This window comes from Chiloscyllium plagiosum, chromosome 14 (genome assembly GCF_004010195.1).
Source record: "Chiloscyllium plagiosum isolate BGI_BamShark_2017 chromosome 14, ASM401019v2, whole genome shotgun sequence".
Classification (NCBI taxonomy): domain Eukaryota; kingdom Metazoa; phylum Chordata; class Chondrichthyes; order Orectolobiformes; family Hemiscylliidae; genus Chiloscyllium; species Chiloscyllium plagiosum.
Genome location: NC_057723.1, coordinates 29,595,298 through 29,616,708, shown reverse-complemented (window position 1 = coordinate 29,616,708; position 21,411 = coordinate 29,595,298). Strand labels below are relative to the sequence as shown.

General features: G+C 39.1%; 1 protein-coding gene across 1 annotated transcript; it reads left to right on the top strand.

Annotated features, from left to right (window-relative positions):
- Positions 1-128: 128 nt before the first annotated feature.
- LOC122556586 (serine/threonine-protein phosphatase 2A catalytic subunit alpha isoform) lies at positions 129-20,801 on the top strand. Its single transcript, XM_043703448.1, has 7 exons — positions 129-477; positions 13,479-13,688; positions 14,734-14,907; positions 15,275-15,364; positions 15,448-15,609; positions 18,590-18,708; positions 19,589-20,801. Exons 1-7 carry the CDS (start codon positions 376-378, stop codon positions 19,659-19,661), a joined length of 930 nt encoding a protein of 309 aa, XP_043559383.1. The 5' UTR covers positions 129-375; the 3' UTR covers positions 19,662-20,801.
- The last annotated feature ends 610 nt before the right edge of the window (positions 20,802-21,411 follow it).

Here is a 21,411-nt window from a genome sequence, read left to right as displayed (position 1 = left end):
ATCGCACATTGATACTCTGTCACGCTGAGCAGAGATGTTGCCGTCTGCGCGCATGCGCTGTGCTTCACGCTCCTCTTTCCCCTGAAGGGGGCGGTGGTATTCACGCGCATGCGCAAAACTGATTGCAGCGGGGTGGCGGCCATTTTGTGGGACAGGGATCGAGAGCCGGAGGGAGGCGAGGGTTGTGATCAGCTCCCTACGGCACACTGCCGCACCGGCTCATTCAACAACGTCTTTCTCCTGTTCGACAGTTTTCTTTGAAAAAAATAACAAAAAGAAACGTGCACACAGTTTCCAAATACAGGGTGGTAAAACTGCTCCTTTGACATAAGATCCGTCCTGTTGCTCCAGCGGGTACTTGGCTAAAAGGGAGCGATGGATGAGAAGGCGTTTACCAAGGAGCTGGACCAGTGGATCGAGCAGCTCAACGACTGTAAACAGCTGACCGAGAGCCAAGTGAAGACGCTATGTGAAAAGGTGAGGCCGCGAAACCGGGGGCTTTATCTCGACCTTGTTTGGCGAGTGGCTCGGTGACTGGTCACCGTCCCCAGTGGGCGGCCTATAGTGCCCGAGCCTCGGCGGAAAATGTCGGCCGCCTCTGATTGGAGCTTAACGCGGCTTCCTCACCGGGGAGTTCCTTAACCTCGGCTCTGGGAAGTAAAAAAAAGGAATGCTCCACCGAAGGCTTGAGAAACGTGGGTTTATTTGCCGAGGTTCTGAGGGTAGGGGGGAGCCGGCTTGTATTTGCTGCGGAAAGTCGGCTTTTACGGCAGAGGAACCTAAAATGGCGCCTTCCGGGGCTGCGCTTCCAGTGGCTGGAGCCCAGCAAAATAAATCCATTATTGTTAGAGATAATAACATCAAATACAGCTCACACTCTGTCTCCACCTCATCCCCAAATAGAACATTAACCATTTTCCATATTTCACACCTCAGAGTAGGACATTTCGAAATTTGGTGTTTTATCTCTTCATTTTTAAGTTCTGTGTGATCTTGAAAATTGTAATATATGTTAGAATAGTTCGTAAATTCGATATTGGAGGCTGTCACTCTGAGTACTTAATCCTTTTGTGTATAATGTTATGGAAAATGTACGGTTATTTGAATACGTAACAGGGGAGAGCAGGAAGAAGCGTCTTGAATAGATTGAACTAGTAACAGGAAAGAAAATGGTTTTATGTACTGTAAATTGCAGTGTAGCACAGTATTGAAGTATCACTGCTGATGCCAGGTGTTGCCTTGAGAGATTTCAGTCATTTTGGTATGATTAATGTCTTTGTAAATCAACTGTGTTCATAACGCTCGCTGGAATTTGGGAGTAAATAATTCTTTTAACATCGAATGCTTTTCCTTGATTTGTCAATGGTGTGTCATAGCCTTTATTAATTACACCATTGAGCAACAGTGGTTGGTATACAGGAAGGTGTGTGCTTTAAAAACAAATTGACGTCATTGAATGGAATGCACATGCCTACATTTTTTGTTAAAAATCACACAACACCAGGTTATAGTCCAACAGGCTTAATTGGAAGCGCACTAGCTTTCGGAGCGTCGCTCCTTCAGGTGATAGTGGAGGGCTCAATCCTAACAAACAGAATTTATAGCAAAAAGTTTAGTTTGGTGTAACTGAAATTATACGTTGAAAAATTGATTAAGTCTTTCATCTGTTTGAATACCATGATAGTTTCATTTCTTTCATGTGTAAATCACAAAACCTTTTTTTAAGAAATTGCATTCTCAGGTTAACTGTTAACAATGGGTGATAGCTACACAATATGTTGACGGTGTTAGCCCCCTGTGTTCTCTGTCTATGCCATGATGTTTAGATTGATTCTAATCTAAACAGTGAGATAACGGAGTTTTACGTGAATGCATGCAGTTTCTGAGCTCAGAGTTTTACATGAATGCATGCTCAAAAACTGCATGCATTCACGTAAAACTCTGTTATCTCACTTTTTAGATTAGAATTAATCTAAACGTCATGGCATAGACAGAGAACACAGGGGGCGAACACCTTCAACATATTGTCTAGCTATCACCCACTGTTAGCAGTTAACCTGAGAATGCAACTTCTTAAAAAAAGGTTTTGTGATTTACACATGAAAGAAGTGAAACTATCATGGTATTCAAACAGATGAAAGACTTGACAATCAATTTTTCAATGTATAATTTCAGTTACATCACACTAAACTTTTGCTATAAATTCTGTTTGTTAGGATTGAGCCCTCCACTATCACTTGATGAAGGAGCGACACTCAAAGCTAGTGTGCTTCCAATTAAATCTGTTGGACAATAACCTGGTGTTGTGATTTTTAACTTTGTACACCCCAGTCCAACACCGGCATCACCAAATCATTACATTTTTAGTGCTTTGTTGATTTCATTGGTTTTCAAAGTTACTAAGAAAACAGCTTTTTTGACATTGCTGACATGCTGCAATATGTGTTGTACTTTTGAAAGAAAAAGCCCTTTGCCTTTTTATTTTATAAATCAAATGACAGATATTTCCTAACATTGAACCTAAAAATATTATCAAATTTCTGCCACCAACCCCTGTTTGTGTTGAATTCCAAATTCAGAATGTGATTGGCAGCCTTAAGAATTCAAATATTGATCATATGAATTGTTGGATTGTATCATGATTTTTGTTGGATCATTATATATAACTGATCATTTTATTTGATTGGCTGATAATGCCTTGTGGAGTGGCTTTGCCATTTTGACTTGGAGATTTTTTTCTGTGTACCTGTAAATGGCAGTGCATTCAAAAATTGTGCTTGAATTACTTGCCTATTTAACTTTGGCAATCAAGGCCAGAAGTTTGACCATTTAATGTTAACCAGTTATTTTTTCCCTACAAGTGTGTTTTTAAGTCTTTTGGATTGGCACATAGTTACTGTTATGGTAAAATGTCTGTTAGTTGCTTAGCTGGCAGAAAATGTCATTACTAATAACTTCAAATCTGAACTTCCTCAGTGACCAAAATGGTGAAATTCCTAATCTTTTTGTTGTTTAACCACGAAAACAGGCCCAAACAAAAACAAATTGCTGGAAAAGTTCAGCAGGCCTAGCACCATCTGTGCACAGACTCAGAGTTAAAGTTTTGGATCGAGTGACCCTTCCTCAGAACGGAGACAGACCCTTTGGTCCAACTCATCCATGCCGACCAAGTTTCCCGAACTAAACTAAACTAAATTTTCCTACTTTCCTTCATTTGGCCCATGTCCCTCTAAATCTTCCCTATTCATTTACCTGTCCAAATGCCTTTTAAATGTTTTAACTGTACCTGCATCTACCACCTCTGGTAGTTCATTCCACATACATCCCTCTGTGAAAAGCATGCTTCTCGGGTCCCTTTCCAGTCTTTTTCCTCTCACCTTAAAAATATGTCCCCTAGTTTGAACTCCCCACCCTAGGGTAAAGACCTCTGAAAAAGGCATCAAGATGGGTATAGGAGTAGGAAGACATTAGAGGGATTTGGGCCAAATGTTGTCAGACAGGGCTAGGTTAGATTGGTGTGTCTGGTGAACACTGACAAGTTGGACTGAAGGGTCTGTTTCCTTGCTGTATGACTCTGTTCGCCTTATCTATGCTGATATAAGCTGAAAATGTGTTGCTGGAAAAGCGCAGCAGGTCAGGCAGCATCCAGGGAACAGGAGAATCGACATTTCGGGCATAAGCCCTTCTTATTTCCTGAAGAAGGGCTTATGCCCGAAACGTCGATTCTCCTGTTCCCTGGATGCTGACTGACCTGCTGTGCTTTTCCAGCAACATATTATCAGCTCTGATCTCCAGCATCTGCAGCCCTCACTTTCTCCTATGCTGATATAAGGTTACTCCTCAGCCTCTTGTGCTCCGATGGGGAAAAAAATGTCCCGGCCTATCCAGCCTCTCCTTCTAACTCAAATGCTGTAGTCCTGGCAACATTCTGGTAATTCTTTTCTGAGCTGTCTCCAATTTTATAATATTTTTCCTACAGCAAGGCAACTAGAACTATACACGGTACTCCAGAAGAGGCTTCACTAAGTCCTGTGCAACTTTAACATGACTTCCCAATTCGTGTACTCAAGTCTGAGCAATGAAGGCAAGCTATGTATCTGAACCCTTAGGTGTCTCTGTTCAACAACACTACTCAGGGCCCTGCTGTTAACTGTGTAAATCCTGTCCTTGTTTTCATGTCAGAGGGATTAGATTAGATTAGATTCCCTACAGTGTGGAAACAGGCCCTTCAGCCCAACAAGTCCACACCGACCCTCCGAAGTGTAACCCACCCATTCCCCGACATTTACCCATGACTAATCCACCTAACACTATGGACAATTTAGCATGCCCAATTCACCTGAATTGGCCATGCTAAATTCACCTGACCTGCACATCTTTGGACTGTGGGAGCAAACCGGAGCACCCAGAGGAAACCCACACAGACACGGGGAGAATGTGCAATCTCCACACAGACAGTTGCCCGAGCCAGGAATCGAACCCGGCTCCCTGGCGTTGTGAGACAGCAGTGGCTGCCCATGAATATAAGGTCATTAAACACCCTGCTACCTGTGTTAACTTACATGGTTACACTCCCTTAACCACTCCCTGGCTAACCACTGAGCCACTGTGCCGCTCCAGTTACCAGAATACAATACAGGTAGCCCCTGCTATCCAAACGTGAAGCGTTCCCAGGAAACCTTTTGTTGGCGAAAATGGCATGAAGTGAAGATGCGTGATTTATATGGGAAAAGGTATTGCCGTTTTTCAGAAACACGAAAGTCCTCTTTGGATTCGCAAAAGCAGTTACTAATGTCGGTCTTTCATAAAAGTGAAATTGCGTAATGTGTACATTGAAAAGTGGGGGATACATGTACCTTAAATTTATCCAAATTACACTCCATTAGCTGTTCCTCGGCCCATTGGCCCATTTGAATAAGATTCCTTTAATCTTAGCCACCTTCACTGTCAACTACATCACCAATTTGGTGTCATCTGCAAACTTACTAACCATACCTTCGATATTCTCATCTAAATTGTTTATATAAATGACATACAAAAGTGGGCCCAGCACTGATTCCTGTGGAACAATGGTGCTGACAGGCATCTAATTTGAAAAATAACAACAATCTACTGCTGTGCCCTCATCAATCTTTTTGGTTACTTCCTGTTTAAAAAAAAAATCAAGGTTGTGAAACCCTATTTACCACGTATAAAGCCATACTTCTAGTCAGTCCCTGCCTTTCCAAATGTGTTTAAATCCTATCTCTCAGAATCCCCTTCAACAACTTGCCCACCACTAATGTCAGACTCACTGGTCTATTTTGAAAGTTTTAAAACCTTAAACAGAACAAACTCCCAGGGCACTTCACTAAGAGCATTATAAAAGAAAATATTACCTTTACCTGCAGAAGACATATTTTGTGAGGTGATAAAAGACTTGGCCGGTGTAGTTTTTGAGAAGTGTCTTCAAGGTGGAAAATAAGGTAGAGGTTTATGGATGAAATACCAGATCTTAGGTCTAAGGCCACTAAGGATGTAGCCACCAATGGTGGAATAATGAAAATCAGGGATGCTCAAGAGACCAAAATTAGAATGCTGCGAATATCTCAAGGTTATACTGAAGGGGATTCCAGAGGACCAAGACCATTAAGGGATTTGGAAACAAGAATGGGGACTAGGATCATTCCAGATATTTTTAATCAAGCTGATCAGGTGGGACTTGAATCTGTGGCTTAGAGGTAGGGACATTATCACTGTGCCACAAGATTTATGCTGGGAGCATTGTATTGTAAATCAGTAAGCATACATTAATAATGGAGTGTAACCATGTAAGTTAACACAGGTAGCAGGGTGTTTAATGACCTTATATTCATGGAGAGTAGAACTTGGGAGATCAGAAATGTGTTGGAATGTCAAAGGCATGAAAGAGGGTGCAGCGGTAAATGCTGAGGATGATTTTGGATTATGTTTAAGATGGGAATAGTAATTAGTGATTACACAAATAATGTCAGAAGCTCACCTAGGGAGTCAGCTATATCCCAGTGTTTAGTACCATGCATTGCTAGTTTTCAATGTTTTCTATAACACAAAAACAAGGTACAGTAGATGCTGCGGGCAGTCTGAAACCAATGTAGAAATGGCTGGAAATACTGAGGTTGGGCAGTATCTATGGAATGAAACAAATTAGTGTTTCTGGGAAAGATTTTCTTTCTAAGAACAGAATTTTATTTATTATAAATTTAGTTTTACTCTTGCAGAATGCTAAATTTATATGGCCATCTGGATGATCATGCAGGATATTGGTGGTGATAGTTTCAATTTTTGTTTTCTATTCACTGCTTTTGGTTGTTTGAGGGCTGACCATTTGATATCCTTTACTGACATCATGTATTTTTTTGAGACACTAAAATGAATAACCTGCTTTGTCATCAAACAGGAATAATTATTTTTCCAAGTTAGATTCTAAAACATGGAGCTGTGGTTGTTTTAATTCAAGGTATGGTCGGAATCACACAACACCAAGTTATAGTCCAACAGGTTTATTTGGAAGCACTAGCTTCTGGAGTGCTGCTCCATCAGGTGGTTGTGGAGTATAAGATCGTAAAACACAGAACTGAGATTTTTAACTTTGTATACCCCAGTCCAGCACCTTCAAATCATAGTATTCTAGGAGTAGATATCAAGACCAAATTTGTCATATGCTGGAGACGTAAAGAACTCTTCATGGAAGGATTCAGAGATTAACATGTATTGAAAGGGATGGAAGATTCATAGACTGAGCATTTAATGTGAAGAGAATTAATAAATTAGAGGGAAGTTGCCAGTAAAACAAGGTTGGATTGATAGAGGCAATTATTAAAATGAAGATTTATCAAAGGGATACTGAGAGGAATGTGGGATGGATAATAGGTACGTGTTCATGTTTAAATGTTCAGTCACTGAAGTGCAGTAAGCAAAAAACCATGCTTGGACGTTTGAATCTGAGTCTACAGAGGTTATACTGCTTAAATATTACAGTGTGAAGAAACATAGCTTTTTAATCAGTCCATAATTAAAACAGATGGTAACAAAATGTTTTGCATTCTCTATAGGTAAGGTGAATGTAGAGTATCAAAGTAATCCAAAAGATTGTAATTTAATCACACAAATCATGAAATGAACAATAGCATTAAAGTTTAGTGTTTCAAGAAGAACTTCCTACCAAGTGTACTGAATTTTTAGGAAATCTGTTTGTCAAGGTAGAAAATGTATGTAGGGATTTTTGAGGAATTTTTTTTAGATGCTAAATATGGAAAGCGTCCAGGAACCTTAAGTAATGGCTGTAAGACCCTGTAGCTTCAAAGATCAATGTGCCAAATGCTGTTAACTTTTCAAACAAACTGTCATACATTTTTTTAAAAACTCAATTTTGCTCCCAATGTAATTTCAATATAGTGAGATGTCATACCTTTTACAATGGATTAAGATTTGAATTGACATGGTGTTACCTTTCCTGTAGCATAGGAAATGTGTGAACCTTAATTTGGCTGGCACTGTTTATTCTGATGAGAACTGAAGTTGAGATATGACAATTCCCATCAGTTATTTTGATTACTAAAGATGTGATCATTATCAGAAATGGGGCTTTTATTGAGGTTATTAGTCCAATAGTCAGGGCTTTGTGCCTTTTGTAGGACTTAAATGGAATATTTCAATTATAGAGGGGGTGAGGAGGTTGGGAATACGCATTGTTTGCCTCTTATTTAAAATTCTGAGGGTTTCACTGAGTCAGCAATTTTCTCTCTAGAGATATAAAAGCTCAAATTATAGAGGAATCAGATACTTTTCCAAAAGTGTCAAGATTATTTGACGTTTGGGGAATGGTAATATCATAGATATGGTCTGGACTAGTAATTGAAACAAACTCAGTTACGGACATTTGAGAATTAGATTGTTTTAAAAGCTGGTTTTTAATAAAAAGCAGATTGTCTTAATAACCTGACTTGTTTGCTATTAATTTTTGGGGAAATAACTCTTATTTTTATGTGGTCTGGTCATTCCATGATTTTAGTCCTCAACCACATGGGTGACAAAAACAAATTGCTGGAAAAACTCAGGTCTGGCAGCACCTGTGCAGAGAATGTAGAATCAAGTTTTGAGTCCAGTGACCCTTCAGAATCACTGGTGAAATGGTCTAACAAATCACCTTTATTTACATGTTTCAGGTCTTTGAGGAAAGGCTCATGAAAATTATAGATAATGTCTATATTATTGGCACTTAACTATCTTTGTAATTCTAATTGTTTTAATTTTCTATTCAGTACTTCTCTGAATTTTTGTCTGTTGTGTTGCTTCATGATTATTACATGTTCACATATTTTTAACCTGACTATTTAGTCATCAGTGTTTCAATGCAGTTTGTACAGCAGCTTATACTGCATTTAACAGATGCAGTTTGCTTTGTGGTGTGCTGAGACACTTGATGAATTTCAGCTTGCATATTGTCTATCCATTCTCTCCTAAAGAAGGACTAAATGGAGTTGAGTCTTTGAATGCATATCATCAAGTTACCTCCAGTTTTAAGTAATGTGTCAGAGCAAACCTTTAATTGGTTGCTTATCTGTCATGGGGCTGCAATAATAAACTGCTTGATTAGATGCAAGTGTGATAGAAAGGGAACCAAAAGTGGTTGAGGAGCTGTGATATGTGTGATTTTAAAAAGTTTTTCATGGTATTCAAAGATAATGTGTCTGCTATATTAAAAATAATAATGATTGCAGTTGTAAAATCACCTCCATGAACCAAACATCTGTAGCCATGGTACAACGAGATGACTCAAATGGGTTTAGTTGGAGAACATTAAAATGATTTAAAGTCATAAAGTGCAGCATAACAATTCACCTTTTATCCTCATACTAAAAATCCAGCTGCTCTTTTGGCTTAATTATTTTAGACTTTTTCATATTAATGCAATCCAAGTAGAAATGAGATACAATTTGGATATTAGCAGGCTGCATACTGAATACCCTGCACAACTGGATGCTTACTTGGGAAGCAAGAGTAAATGTTTTTATTTTGGTTGGAGGAAAAGAGTAGGGATTGTATTTGATGTGGCTTGACTACCGCAAAGAAATTTTTTTGTTGAAAGACAGGAAAGCAACCCAACAGAGGGCAGTGAGGTAGTGCTAGTGTTATAAGTCACTAATGCAGAAGGTGTCAGTCGACCCACTGGTACCACCTTCAAAACACTGGAACCACCCTTAAGAATGAATCTCGTAAACTGGTAGAAACCATCTGCATTAGCAGAATTTAGATACTACATACTTCAGTATGACCTGTCTACTCAACAGCAGGATTCTGCTGCTACTCCTGGTCTGGGAGCATTCACACAAATATGACAGATTTCCATCTCTGGGAAGTTTGGGTTATTTTTGGAATATTGAGCCCACTCATTTTGACTTGCTCTGACAACCTTTTATAAATATACTTATTGATGAGGTCTAGTGGCTGATGCTGCATTAGTATTAGTAAAAACCCAACCGATTCTGATCTGCATGTGACATCAGTTCTCATCAGTTGATTGTGTGCTTTACCAGTGCCACATGTTTCGACTCAGAATTCCAGCATCTGCAGCCTTCACTTTCACCTGATTGTTAATGCTGTCCGTGATGGTACTTGAAGAGTTGACAAATAATGTGACTTTATTTACCTATTGACTATTATTTTTAATCAATATAACTGAGCTTTGAGCTGCATGGAATACTTAGGGTAGTAGCAATTTTGTTGTAACGACTTGAAGCTGTTAGGTTCTTGACTCAATTAGGTTCTCAGTTGTCTAATTATTTTGATTTGGCATAACCGATTCTGATCAACTGCAGGAAACAGATAAATTACATGTTTTGTGGCTGGATAATGCTTTGCCACATTCGATCTTTTGACCACAATTCAGAATCTTAATGTGATTGCAGTTGAATTTTAACTGGTGGGTATGGAGTTCTTCAAATCTAAGTGATATGACCCCAACTATTCCTTATGCAATGGCACGCTACGTAAACATCTAAAATCATGTATATGTTAATTTGTATATATATCAGCAAATGCAGCCCTTCTAATTTAAGCATTGATGTGGTAGCAGTTCTTTTCAAATCTCTAAGTCCATCACATGTTTAACAGGATAAATATAAATACAGCTAATGGAGAAAAAGGAATAGAATATGTTCACCAATGTCATAACTAGATTAGAACACTCAAATCTTAACCAAAGCTACATTCTGCCCTTTAATGTGATTTCTTGGAAATTTAGCGATTAAATTTATGGCGCTTCAGAATCTGTAAATGTTTTATACTAAGTAAATGGATCCTTTTATTAACATTTAGAGCAACTAATTGAAATGTATTTGAAGCTATAACTTCCAATAATGGGAAAATTGTAAAATATTGAATAATTACACCACGAGTCTTTAAAGTTAGTCAATGCCAATTAGAAATATAATTTTAACTATTTTGTTCTGGGCAACTCACATGGAGTATTTTGATGCCTAGTAAGGTGGGGCTGATCTGGTTTATTTTTCTATTGAGAAATGTACTAATGTAATTTTGTCATTCATCTAAAAGCTGGTAAAACATGGCTGATGAGTGCATGTGAATAAGCATAGTTTAGCAATATTTTCCTACTTTTTGTTTGAAAATTTAGATTTTCAACTGTTACTAAGTATCAACTGATGTCTTTAATTTAGTTATATCAGTTATGCCATTGAAAAATGCATACAGCTGTTACTTTACAGGTGGTTGATTTTTATAGCCCCATGGACTGGCTTATGGACTTATTCAAAGCATAGCAACTGGTATTATTTTCTTGCCAGAATGGAACACTGCCTTTATCTACTTTCTCAATTTCTAAACTGCTTCAGATTTGCTCAATAATTTGTATCTGTGATACATAGTTGACTTTTCTGAGGAATGGTATTGTTTTTGTGTTGGTTCTGGGATTAACATTGAGGAGTTGAGAGGCAATAATATAGTTGAGCTGTTTCAGATTTAGATTGGAAAGTTTATCAGGGTTTCTTCGCATGAAAATATAGAAAGACCCTAGTTTGGTGATTTTGTTCAAGCGTTTATTTGGAAATGTCAATTCGTCTTGGTATTTTAGGATGAATTGAAACCTTTTTGAGGTAGTTTATTCTGGCATCTTCTAATAGTAGATTTCCTGAGAATTAGTCCAGGATTTGTACCAAGAGGGAAGAAAGCTGTTACTTCACAGTTCTTTAGATGTGCTGATTTCCATAGGCGCTTTTATAGCTTTTAGTGATCAAGATGTAGAAGCTCCTTGGAAAACAGGCATGTGTATGTGGCGAGGTGACTTAAAAGACGACAAAAAAAGTGAAAAAGCAAAGAATGGATTTACAAAATGCTTTTTCAGAATCATTTAGTTTATGCTTTCCTTTATTGGTCAGAGCATGGAGTATAGGAGTTGGGAGGTCAAGTTGCGGCCTTCAAGACATTGGCTAGGCCACTTTCATGTGCAATTCTGATCTCCCTCCTAGAGGAAGGTTGCTGTGAAACGTGAAAGGGTTCAGGAAAGATTTACAAGAATGTTGCCAGGGTTAGAGGATTTGAGCTATAGGGAGAGGCTGAATAGGCTGGGGCAGTTTTCCTTGGACCGCTGGAGGTTGAGGGGTGACCTTATAGGGGTTTATGAAATCATGAAGGGCCTGGATAGGATAAATAGATAAGGTCTCTTCCCTACGGTGAGGGAGTCCAGAACTTGAGGGCATAGGTGTAGGGTGAGGGGGGTGAAAGATCGAAAAGGACCTAAGGGGCAACTTTTTCACGGCAGAAAGTGGTGTGTGTATGGAATGAACTGTCAGAGGAAGTGGTGGAAGCTGGTACAATTACAACATTTAAAAGGCATCTTGATGGGTATATGAATAGAAACTGTTTAGAGGGTTATGGGCTAAGTGCTGGCCAATGGGACTAGATTAATTTAGGATATCTAGTCAGCGTGGACTAGTTGGACAGAAGGGTCTGTTTCTGTGCAGTACATCTCTGACTCTGTGACTCTAGCTAAAGTGTGTAACAGACAACAAAGTCATCTTTAAAGTGTAGTTATTGCTGTAGCTTAAAAGTCCACTCAACTTCCACAACAGCAATGTCACAACCCAACCAGAAAGTAATTTCCTGTGGTTCAGAGATGAATATTGCCCTTGACACTATGCATAACTCCCCTTTTACTTTCTTTTTCTCATTGAAAGGTAGCATCTTCAACAGTACAGTATTCCTCCAACTTTGATTTCTGTAGTCAAGCTTTCGAATGGACATGAATCCTGAACTTTGTGATTCACATACAAGTATGTTACCAACTGAGCCATGGCTGAAAATGAGCTGATTCCTAAAGTATTAAATCAGTTATCCAACATGAATCTTCATATTGAATTACTTAAGCTGACTTGAAAGACTAAAAATATTCGTGAGTTGGCAATCTTTGTGCTGTATCTCTGACTAATTTTAGAATTCTAAAAATATTCATACTGGTTAGCATCTCCTTGAACCATCAAATATTTGAAGGTCATGAGATACACAATGTCTTTAGAAGTGGTTGGGCTGAAGGGTCTGTTTCTGTGCTGAATGACTCGATGCAGGAATCCTCAAATTGGAGTAAAATCGGTGAGGAATGGGGAACCTGGCACTTGCTACTTTCAAATGTACATAATATTGGCAATCAGCATCCATATTTTACTTTAAAGAAACTAGTAATTGATTGCTGGGTGGATTGAATTTATTTATATCATTCTGCAGTTGCTGGAAGGGTAACATTTTTACCTTCTATCTGTGTCTGTGGAAAAAATACATAAACGAATATGGGAATTTATCATATGCATGATGTAGTGGAAGAGCACCAATGTTGGGGCATAAGTTTTAAAATGAAATTGATGGTATTCACTAGTTGAGAGTAAATGGTAATAGTAACCATCAGAGCTTAAAAATGTGTTGCTGGAAAAGCGCAGCAGGTTAGGCAGCATCAAAGGAGAAGGAGAATCAACACTTCGGGCATAAGCCCTTCTTCATAGTAACCATCGGTTGACTATTCAGAATGAAAGATCAAAATGTAAATCCTCTGTATCTGCGATATTATGACTCATCCATGCCAAAAAATAAGTAACATCAAAAATCAGCGTTGACAGGCAAAAATCTTGTATCTGTGATTTTTATCCTATTTTTAATGTTTTAAACAAACTTCACATTTGTGAATTTCCTCTTTCATGGGGGTTCTCTGATGGAACCCTTGCAGATACGGAGAAATGACTATGATTTTGTAAAGTCATGACGTTTTTGAAGTTCAGAGTAAAAACTTGAAATGTAAAAAGTTGTATCTTTGATTCTTGTGCTTGAAATTAATATTGGTCATGTCTATTTTTGGAAATGCTGAGCATTGATGCTAAAGTCAGCAACTGCAATGCTTTATTTAGTTGTGCAAATACCTTTTAAACTAATTTCTTCAATTTTTCTTTTTCTTTTAGGCTAAAGAAATTTTGACAAAGGAGTCAAATGTTCAAGATGTGCGATGTCCTGTCACAGTCTGTGGAGATGTTCACGGACAATTTCATGACCTTATGGAACTTTTTAGAATCGGAGGGAAATCACCAGACACAAATTATCTTTTTATGGGAGATTATGTTGACAGAGGTTATTATTCAGTTGAAACAGTTACACTCCTTGTAGCTCTTAAGGTATCTGTAACTTCTGTTTATGAAGTGTTAAAATTCTAACATGTTCTGATAGAGTCTATGAAGTTAGCTTTGCTATATAATGTAGCAGATTTGATACTGCTGATTAAGTTGCTGAATGACTCTTTGAAGTATACAGGAGGTTCTCGATGTATGAATGCAAGCCCTTATAGGGGTGTAATTTTAAAAGACCTGACATACGAATGTTTCCTGTACTTGCGATTGGTTGCATTGCATTGTCCTGCATTGATGTTATAGAATGGAATTTTACACTACAGGTTGTTCTGCCATAACACACATTTCGTTAACGCAATTGATGAATTGGGGACACTGTTTCTAACGTGCAAACTTTTAAAACGTTAATGTAATTACACTGTCAATACCTTAAGCGCTGTTTCTAAAGTATGGTTTTTCTCTAACATGAGGTTGCACAAGAATGCAGCATCATGTTATAGAAGTATGCCACTTGGCTGGACTGGCTCCCATTTACAGATAAAAATCAAGGTATAGTAAGTAAAACCGCCAAAATAATGCTTTGAGGATCTGATGACTGGAAATCATAGGCCTAGTGTTCTGATTTGTGGACAAATTGACTTATGCATGGACTCCAGAATGGAATCTGCTCACAGCCTGGGGACTCATTGTACAATATTTTTGATAATGGTTTGTGGTTTCCCTATTTAATTTTCTGTCATAATATTATGGTACGTTTAGAGCACTGTTTCCTTATATTGAGTTTCTGAAGTATAGTTCTTCGGTATGTGGTGATGAGGGCAACTTTCTGTGTTCCCATTTCAAAATAGCAGGGAGGAGTGGAACCTTAGATGCAGGTCATTTTACCCAAAGGTTCCACATTATATTTATGTTCTACAGTTGTGTGCACTGAATTTTTTAAAGTGACTGTACATTGATAAGACTGTTTCAAAAAGTACACAAACTCACTGTTTGCCCATATTTATTAACTCAAGGAATTACAGCACTTGTTTTTACTGACACATTAGATGTTAATGTCTGTGGTTTTACTGATATAAAGGTGATTTTGTTTTAGGTACGTTATCGTGAACGTATCACAATACTTAGAGGGAATCATGAAAGCAGACAAATTACACAAGTATATGGTTTCTACGATGAATGTCTAAGGAAATATGGAAATGCCAATGTGTGGAAATATTTTACAGATCTCTTTGATTATCTTCCGCTCACTGCCTTGGTTGATGGCCAGGTGAATAGCTTTTCAATATGTGGATTTAAGGCCAGACACTGAAATCTATTTGTGTAATCTAATCTAATCTAATAGTGGTATTTTATGCAGCCTGAACATTTAAAATTGGTGGTTTAGTTAGTTGTGCGGTAAAGGAAAAATATATCAAATCAGCTTATTTAATATGATTCACATGTCAACATTGTACATTTATTTACACTAATTGCTAAAAGATTGCTTGCAACAGTGCACTGGTCCCATCCTTATCTGCTATTAACAAAATGTAACAATCTTTTGCTATGATTTTGAAAGCATGCAAAGTTATTTATATAAGTTCAGGCTGTTGCATGTCTTAAAAATAAATGCTGCTCCTTTTCATCCCTGATAGATTTTCTGTCTCCATGGAGGCCTTTCGCCTTCTATAGATACACTGGATCACATTCGAGCACTTGATCGCCTTCAGGAAGTTCCACATGAGGTATGCTTTCAGAATTGTTAGTATTTGCTGTCAGGGTGGCTCATGAAAATTCTGGTTCTAATTTTTTTACCTCTTGTTTTCAGGGTCCAATGTGTGACTTGTTATGGTCGGATCCAGATGATCGTGGAGGTTGGGGTATTTCTCCCAGAGGTGCTGGCTACACCTTTGGTCAGGATATTTCTGAGACATTTAACCATGCTAATGGCCTTACATTGGTCTCGCGAGCTCATCAGCTAGTAATGGAGGTACAAGGCACACGTTAATATTTTATATGTACGAAGAATAAATCTTGCACAAAGACATACAGCATTATGTTATACCTATCATCTAAGGAAATGAAACCAGATTCTTCAGTGCTAACAAATGATCCATCAAGTCTTTATCGCCCCTTTTTGGGGGTTGGAGTCTTTTCTGTTGTGGGCTTGCAGGACCAGGGCCTCAAATAGTAGTGTAAAGTGTATGTAGGAAAAGAAGGAGCAGGATCTATTTAGGCGACTGAATTACTGCTGGTCAAAACTAATAACCACAGATGAATGAAGACAGTCTAGATAGCACAGAATCCCCCTGAGATTGAGGATCGCTGATATGTTGAAGATGCCATGCATGGCTTGGACAGCAATGTGATTTATGGAAATGGTTCTATCCTTGTTATGACTCATGAGGGTAGTGCACTGGAAATCAAGTCCTGCCATTCTTGGAGTTATCACAGAAGTGAAAAAAAATTTAAAAGTATCCAAGATTTTCAAAATTACCTGACTTTCAAACCCAGACTACTGCAAAGCACAGAGCAGGTTTCTGGACTACACAGCAATCAGTACATATTACAAGTAAATAGACTAGCTTACAAGTAAGCTGTTGGTTTGTAATACTAGCAGTTAAACTGTAACAACCTTATTTCTGCCAATTCCACATATATGTGTGCACAGGCAAACAAATGGGGTAAATAGTTTGCAGGCAGAGGGGAAAAACTGGAAAGGTATTTCAGTGATCTTTGTTCCCACACACTGTTATTGAGTTGATCCTTATAAGTCTCTTGTTTGCCAGTGGGTTGCCTCAGTTGTCTGTCTTTGGATGCTTCCACTGGTTGTTAAGAGACACAAGGTTAGAGTGGTGCTGGAAAAGCACAGCAGGTCAGGCAGCATCCAAGGAGTAGGAAAATCGAAGTTTCGGGCAAAAGCCCTTCATAAGTATTAGAGGCAGGGTGCCTGCAGAGTGGAGAGATAAATGAGAAGGGGTGAGGGTTGGGGAGAAAGTAGCATAGCGAACAATAGGTGGGTGGGGATGGAGGTGATAAGTCAGAGAGAAGGGTGGGGGAAGGTAGCAAAGAGTGCAGTGGGTGAATGGGGGTGAGGTTGAAGGTGATAGGTCAGAGAGGAGGGTGGAATGGATAGGTAGAGAGGAATACAGGCAGGAAGGACAGGTCGTGAGAGCGGTGCTGAGCTGGAAGGTTGGAGTTGGGGTGAGGTGGGGGATGGGGAAAGGAGGAAACTGGTGAAATCCACATTGATTCCATGGGGTTGAAGTGTTCCGAGGCAGAAGATGAGGCGTTCTTCTTCCAGGCTTTGGGTGGTGAGGGAGCGGCGGTGGAGGCGGCTCAGGACATGCATGTCCTCAGCAGAGTGGGAGGGGGAGTTGAAATGTTGGGCCACAGTGCGGTGGGGTTGATTGGTGCGGGTGTCCCGGAGATGTTCCCTTCAGCGCTCTGCTAGGAGGCATCCAGTCTCCCCAATGTAGAGGAGACTGCATCGGGAGCAACGGATGCAATAAATGATATTGGTGGATGTGCAGGTAAAACCTTGATGGATGTGGAAGGCTCCTTTGGGCCCTTGGGTGGAGGTGAGTGAGGTGGTGTGGGCGCAAGTTTTGCAATTTCCCTGCCACTGCAGGAATTGCAAGACCTGCGCCCACACCACTTCCCTCACCTCCATCCAAGGGCCCAAAGGAGCCTTCCACATCCATCAAGGTTTTACCTGCACATCCACCAATATCATTTATTGCATCCGTTGCTCCCGATGCAGTCTCCTCTACATTGGGGAGACTGGACGCCTCCTAGCAGAGCGCTGAAGGGAACATCTCCGGGACATGCGCACCAATCAACCCCACCGCCCTGTGGCCCAACATTTCAACTCCCCCTCCTACTCTGCCGAGGACATGCATGTCCTGGGCCGCCTCCACCGCCGCTCCCTCACCACCCGAAGCCTAGAGGAAGAACGCCTCATCTTCCGCCTCGGAACACTTCAACCCCATGGCATCAATGTGGATTTCACCAGTTTCCTCGTTTTCCCCATCCCCCACCTCACCCCAGCTCCAACCTTCCAGCTCAGCACCGCCCTCACGACCTGTCTTACCTGCCTGTCTTCCTTTTCTACCTATCCACTCCACCCTCCTCTCTGACCAATCACCTTCATCCCCACCCCTATTCACTATTGTATTCTATGCTACTTTCTCCCCACCCCACCCCCCTCATATATATCTCCACTCTGCAGGCACCCTGCCTCTATTCCTGATTAAGGGCTTTTGCCCGAAACATCGCTTTTCCTGCTCCTGGGATGCTGCCTGATCTGTGCTTTTCCAGCACCACTCTAATCTAGACTCTGGTTTCCAGCATCTGCAGCCCCTGTTTTTACCTAAGAGACACCAAGGTGACTAGTTTACATGGAAAGTTTTTCGCTTATCGGTTAAAAGTCACAGCTTACAACAGCTGTTGCAGGAAAGATAAACTTGTTTTAACCAGATTTAGTGAGTTTTCTCTGCAGAGAGCAGAGACATCATTCCCAACTGGGGAAGAACTAAACACCTCTCTCCAAGTTTGCCGTTCCAATCTGTTCAGTTACAGCTTGCTAAAACAGTTATATTTGATGCTTGGCATTGGTGTCAGGTTACTTTTCAAAATTGCAGACACCCTTTCAAACGCTGGCTTCAAAATAACTTTCTCATTTATTTTCAGGTTTTAAACATGTAAAATAAAAGGGCATGGTCCTTACTCCACAAATGCATCCAATCTAACAACAAGAGTGCTATAACCACGTTGGCTGTTGATGTTTATTTGGAGTGTGAAACAGTGGTCCTCCACTGAGGAGTTTGGTTCTTTGTTATGTGTATGCTTAGACTTGGTGCCGGGGAAATAAAGAATCATTGAATAGGAATGTCTGTGTTCAATGTGTTTTTTCTTGCATTGCAGTAGATTCTCTGAATCAATGTTAATAACAGAATGTTTGTTAATAGGGTTATAACTGGTGTCACGATCGTAATGTAGTAACCATCTTCAGTGCTCCAAACTACTGTTATCGTTGTGGCAATCAAGCTGCAATAATGGAACTTGATGATACCCTTAAATACTCTTTGTAAGTATATGAAAGATTAAATATTGTACATTGTTCTTTGTCAGAGTTGTATAAAGACTAATTCATCAGTAAATTTTTTAATCTTATCAATTTTTGGAATTTAGTTGTAAACTAAGGCTTCATTGTAAGTTGTGTAAGAGAATTGCTGATTCTGGGTGAGAGCTGAGCGGATTTTGAATTGAGAAACTTGCTGATCTGCCAACAGTTGTAATACTGTTAATTTAGTTCCATGATTTTTTTCGTGTTCCCCAAATCACTGCAAGGCACATGTGATTCTTACATTGTGAAATACTTCAATGTATTTTTTTCCTGAGAGTTGTGACGTGCGCTTGTTCCTAATTTGCTCATTGGTGGGGAAATAAAATTGCCATTTGTTCACATTAAAGATAAAGATTTCAGTTTTGCCTCAACCTTTACTGGCTGCTCCTTTTTTAGGCACTGCACCCACTACCCATTTGGTGTGCGCACCTCCATGTCCATCCAATTCTTTTCCCCCTCATTTCCCAAAGTTTCCTTCTCTTTCTTGGCCCAAGTCAATTGAATTAAGTGGTGCTTTTTTCAGGCTTTGGATCAGTGGAACTTGCGCCTAACCATCTATATGGCTTCACATTGCTTGTTAGTTTAAAGAGTACATCTGTTTCCATGTATATTTAGGTCTTGCTTTTAGGATGGAAGGAGTAAAGTTGCTTTTTTCCTGTTTGCTTGTTTCTCAATCTAATGTCATAATGCTACATGGTCAGATTTGTGGCTTGTACTGTGACCAGTCACGATAATATTTGCATTAGTCTCCTTGAGCAATATTTGAGGCAACTAGTTTTACGTTTTTACTTATGGACTGTATGTTTAAATGATAAAATGTTTGTTTTTCCCATTTCGATAGCCTGCAGTTTGATCCAGCGCCTCGCAGAGGTGAACCACATGTTACCCGTCGCACCCCAGATTACTTCCTGTAAAATCTTATGTACAGTATTGCCATGAATTAAAAGTATGCCTGACAAAATTGGAAGAGCAACAGTAACTTCAGATTACAAGAAAGAGTCTCAAACATTCAGAAACCTGTCTTCACGGACCAAAAGACGTGCCATAATAAGTACAAACTCTGCAAATATCACATTGTTCCTTTTGAGCACCAATTCATCAATGCATGCTGATGTGTGAAAGTTATGGGTTAAGAGCCATGGTTTGAGCCTAGACCTGTTTGTAGACAAGTTACTTTTGCTTTTTTTCCCCCCAGAGATTGCAGAGATAAAGATGTAAACATTAAAAACTGCACCTCGTGATAATTTTTCTTTTAGCTATAGCGTTACTAAGCATGACTTGTAGATAAATAAAAATAGCAGTAAACAATCAATGGAGCTTAAAAGAACATTCGAAAGTATAAAGGCCTCTTTATTTGTGAGAGTACTGAAATCTTGTTTCAGGGAATACTGTTTAATTTAATTTCTGTCTCTACTATTTTTCCCTTATTTTGTCATAATATCCATATCTGTTTAGTTGTACGAATCAAATCATTCATTCTTTCCTCTTTATGGAATCATGACAGAGGTCTGCTACTTGTTGTTTTTCATAATAAACTTGTGACCTAAGAATTGAAATATTTCAAATTTTAATTGTATTTGAGATTGAAGAGCAAATGCCTTTATGTAAAATGCTACACCAACACATTTGAGTTTATACATTTATATGTATTAAAGGCTCCATGTTAAAATAATAAAGGCTGAAAATACAGGTTATGTTTGTGCATTTGAGAGCAGGCCTATGAGGCTTATTCACATCTCTCCAATATCTTGATGGAACCTTATTGAAATCTGAGGAAAATACATAACATATCCATAAATAACCAAAGTTATGAGTAAAATCCATTGACTGTTGTAATTGCTTTTGGCATGTGTTGCAATTAGTTTTGAATCACCAAGACCATAGTCAGTATTATAGTTTCTCATACTTTTCTTAAGCCAACCCTCCTTAAAGTTTTCTCTGGTAATTGATGCCCTGAGTTCCAAAGACAGAATATTCATTTGTTACTTTTGATTAGTCCAGCGCAATCCAATCTGAACAAAAATAGCCAATTTGAATAAAATATTTGCCTCCGGCTTTTTGGTAGTTGTGCTAATTCTTTTAGGCTCTGTTCATGGCTATTAAAGCAAGGCTTTTTTATTTGCTTGCTTTAACACTTAATTCATTCATTCATGGGACCATGGAAATTTGGTTGAGGTGCCATGTTCTCCAGTGCCCTCTTAAAGACTCTTTGTGGCTGGCACAATATTTGGTTTTATTTATCGTGTAGCCTCTCATTCTCTGTGAGCACCCACTCTTGTATCGCAATGTGTGTTTCTTTTCCTATGGGAAATGGAGTAACGATGTCAGGGAAAGCTAGAACACATCAGAAAGCTATAAAAGGGTATGCTAATAGAGGAGTAGCAGGAAGATTATGTGCAGCATGGGCCAATATTTTGTAGATGCTGTGTAAATTACTGTTTTGCTGAATTGCAGGATCATAATCGATAGCAGCTTTGTGCTGTTAACATTCAACTAGAACAATAGGCACTGAAGATGACATCTGGCTTCTGTGGGCCAGCATACAGCACTGGAATTGCATTTTTGTTGCCAGATGTTACTGCTAATTTCTAATTGAGTATCAATTCTATATTAATACATAAACAATGATTTATTTATTGACACTTGCTAATTAATTTTCTAAAT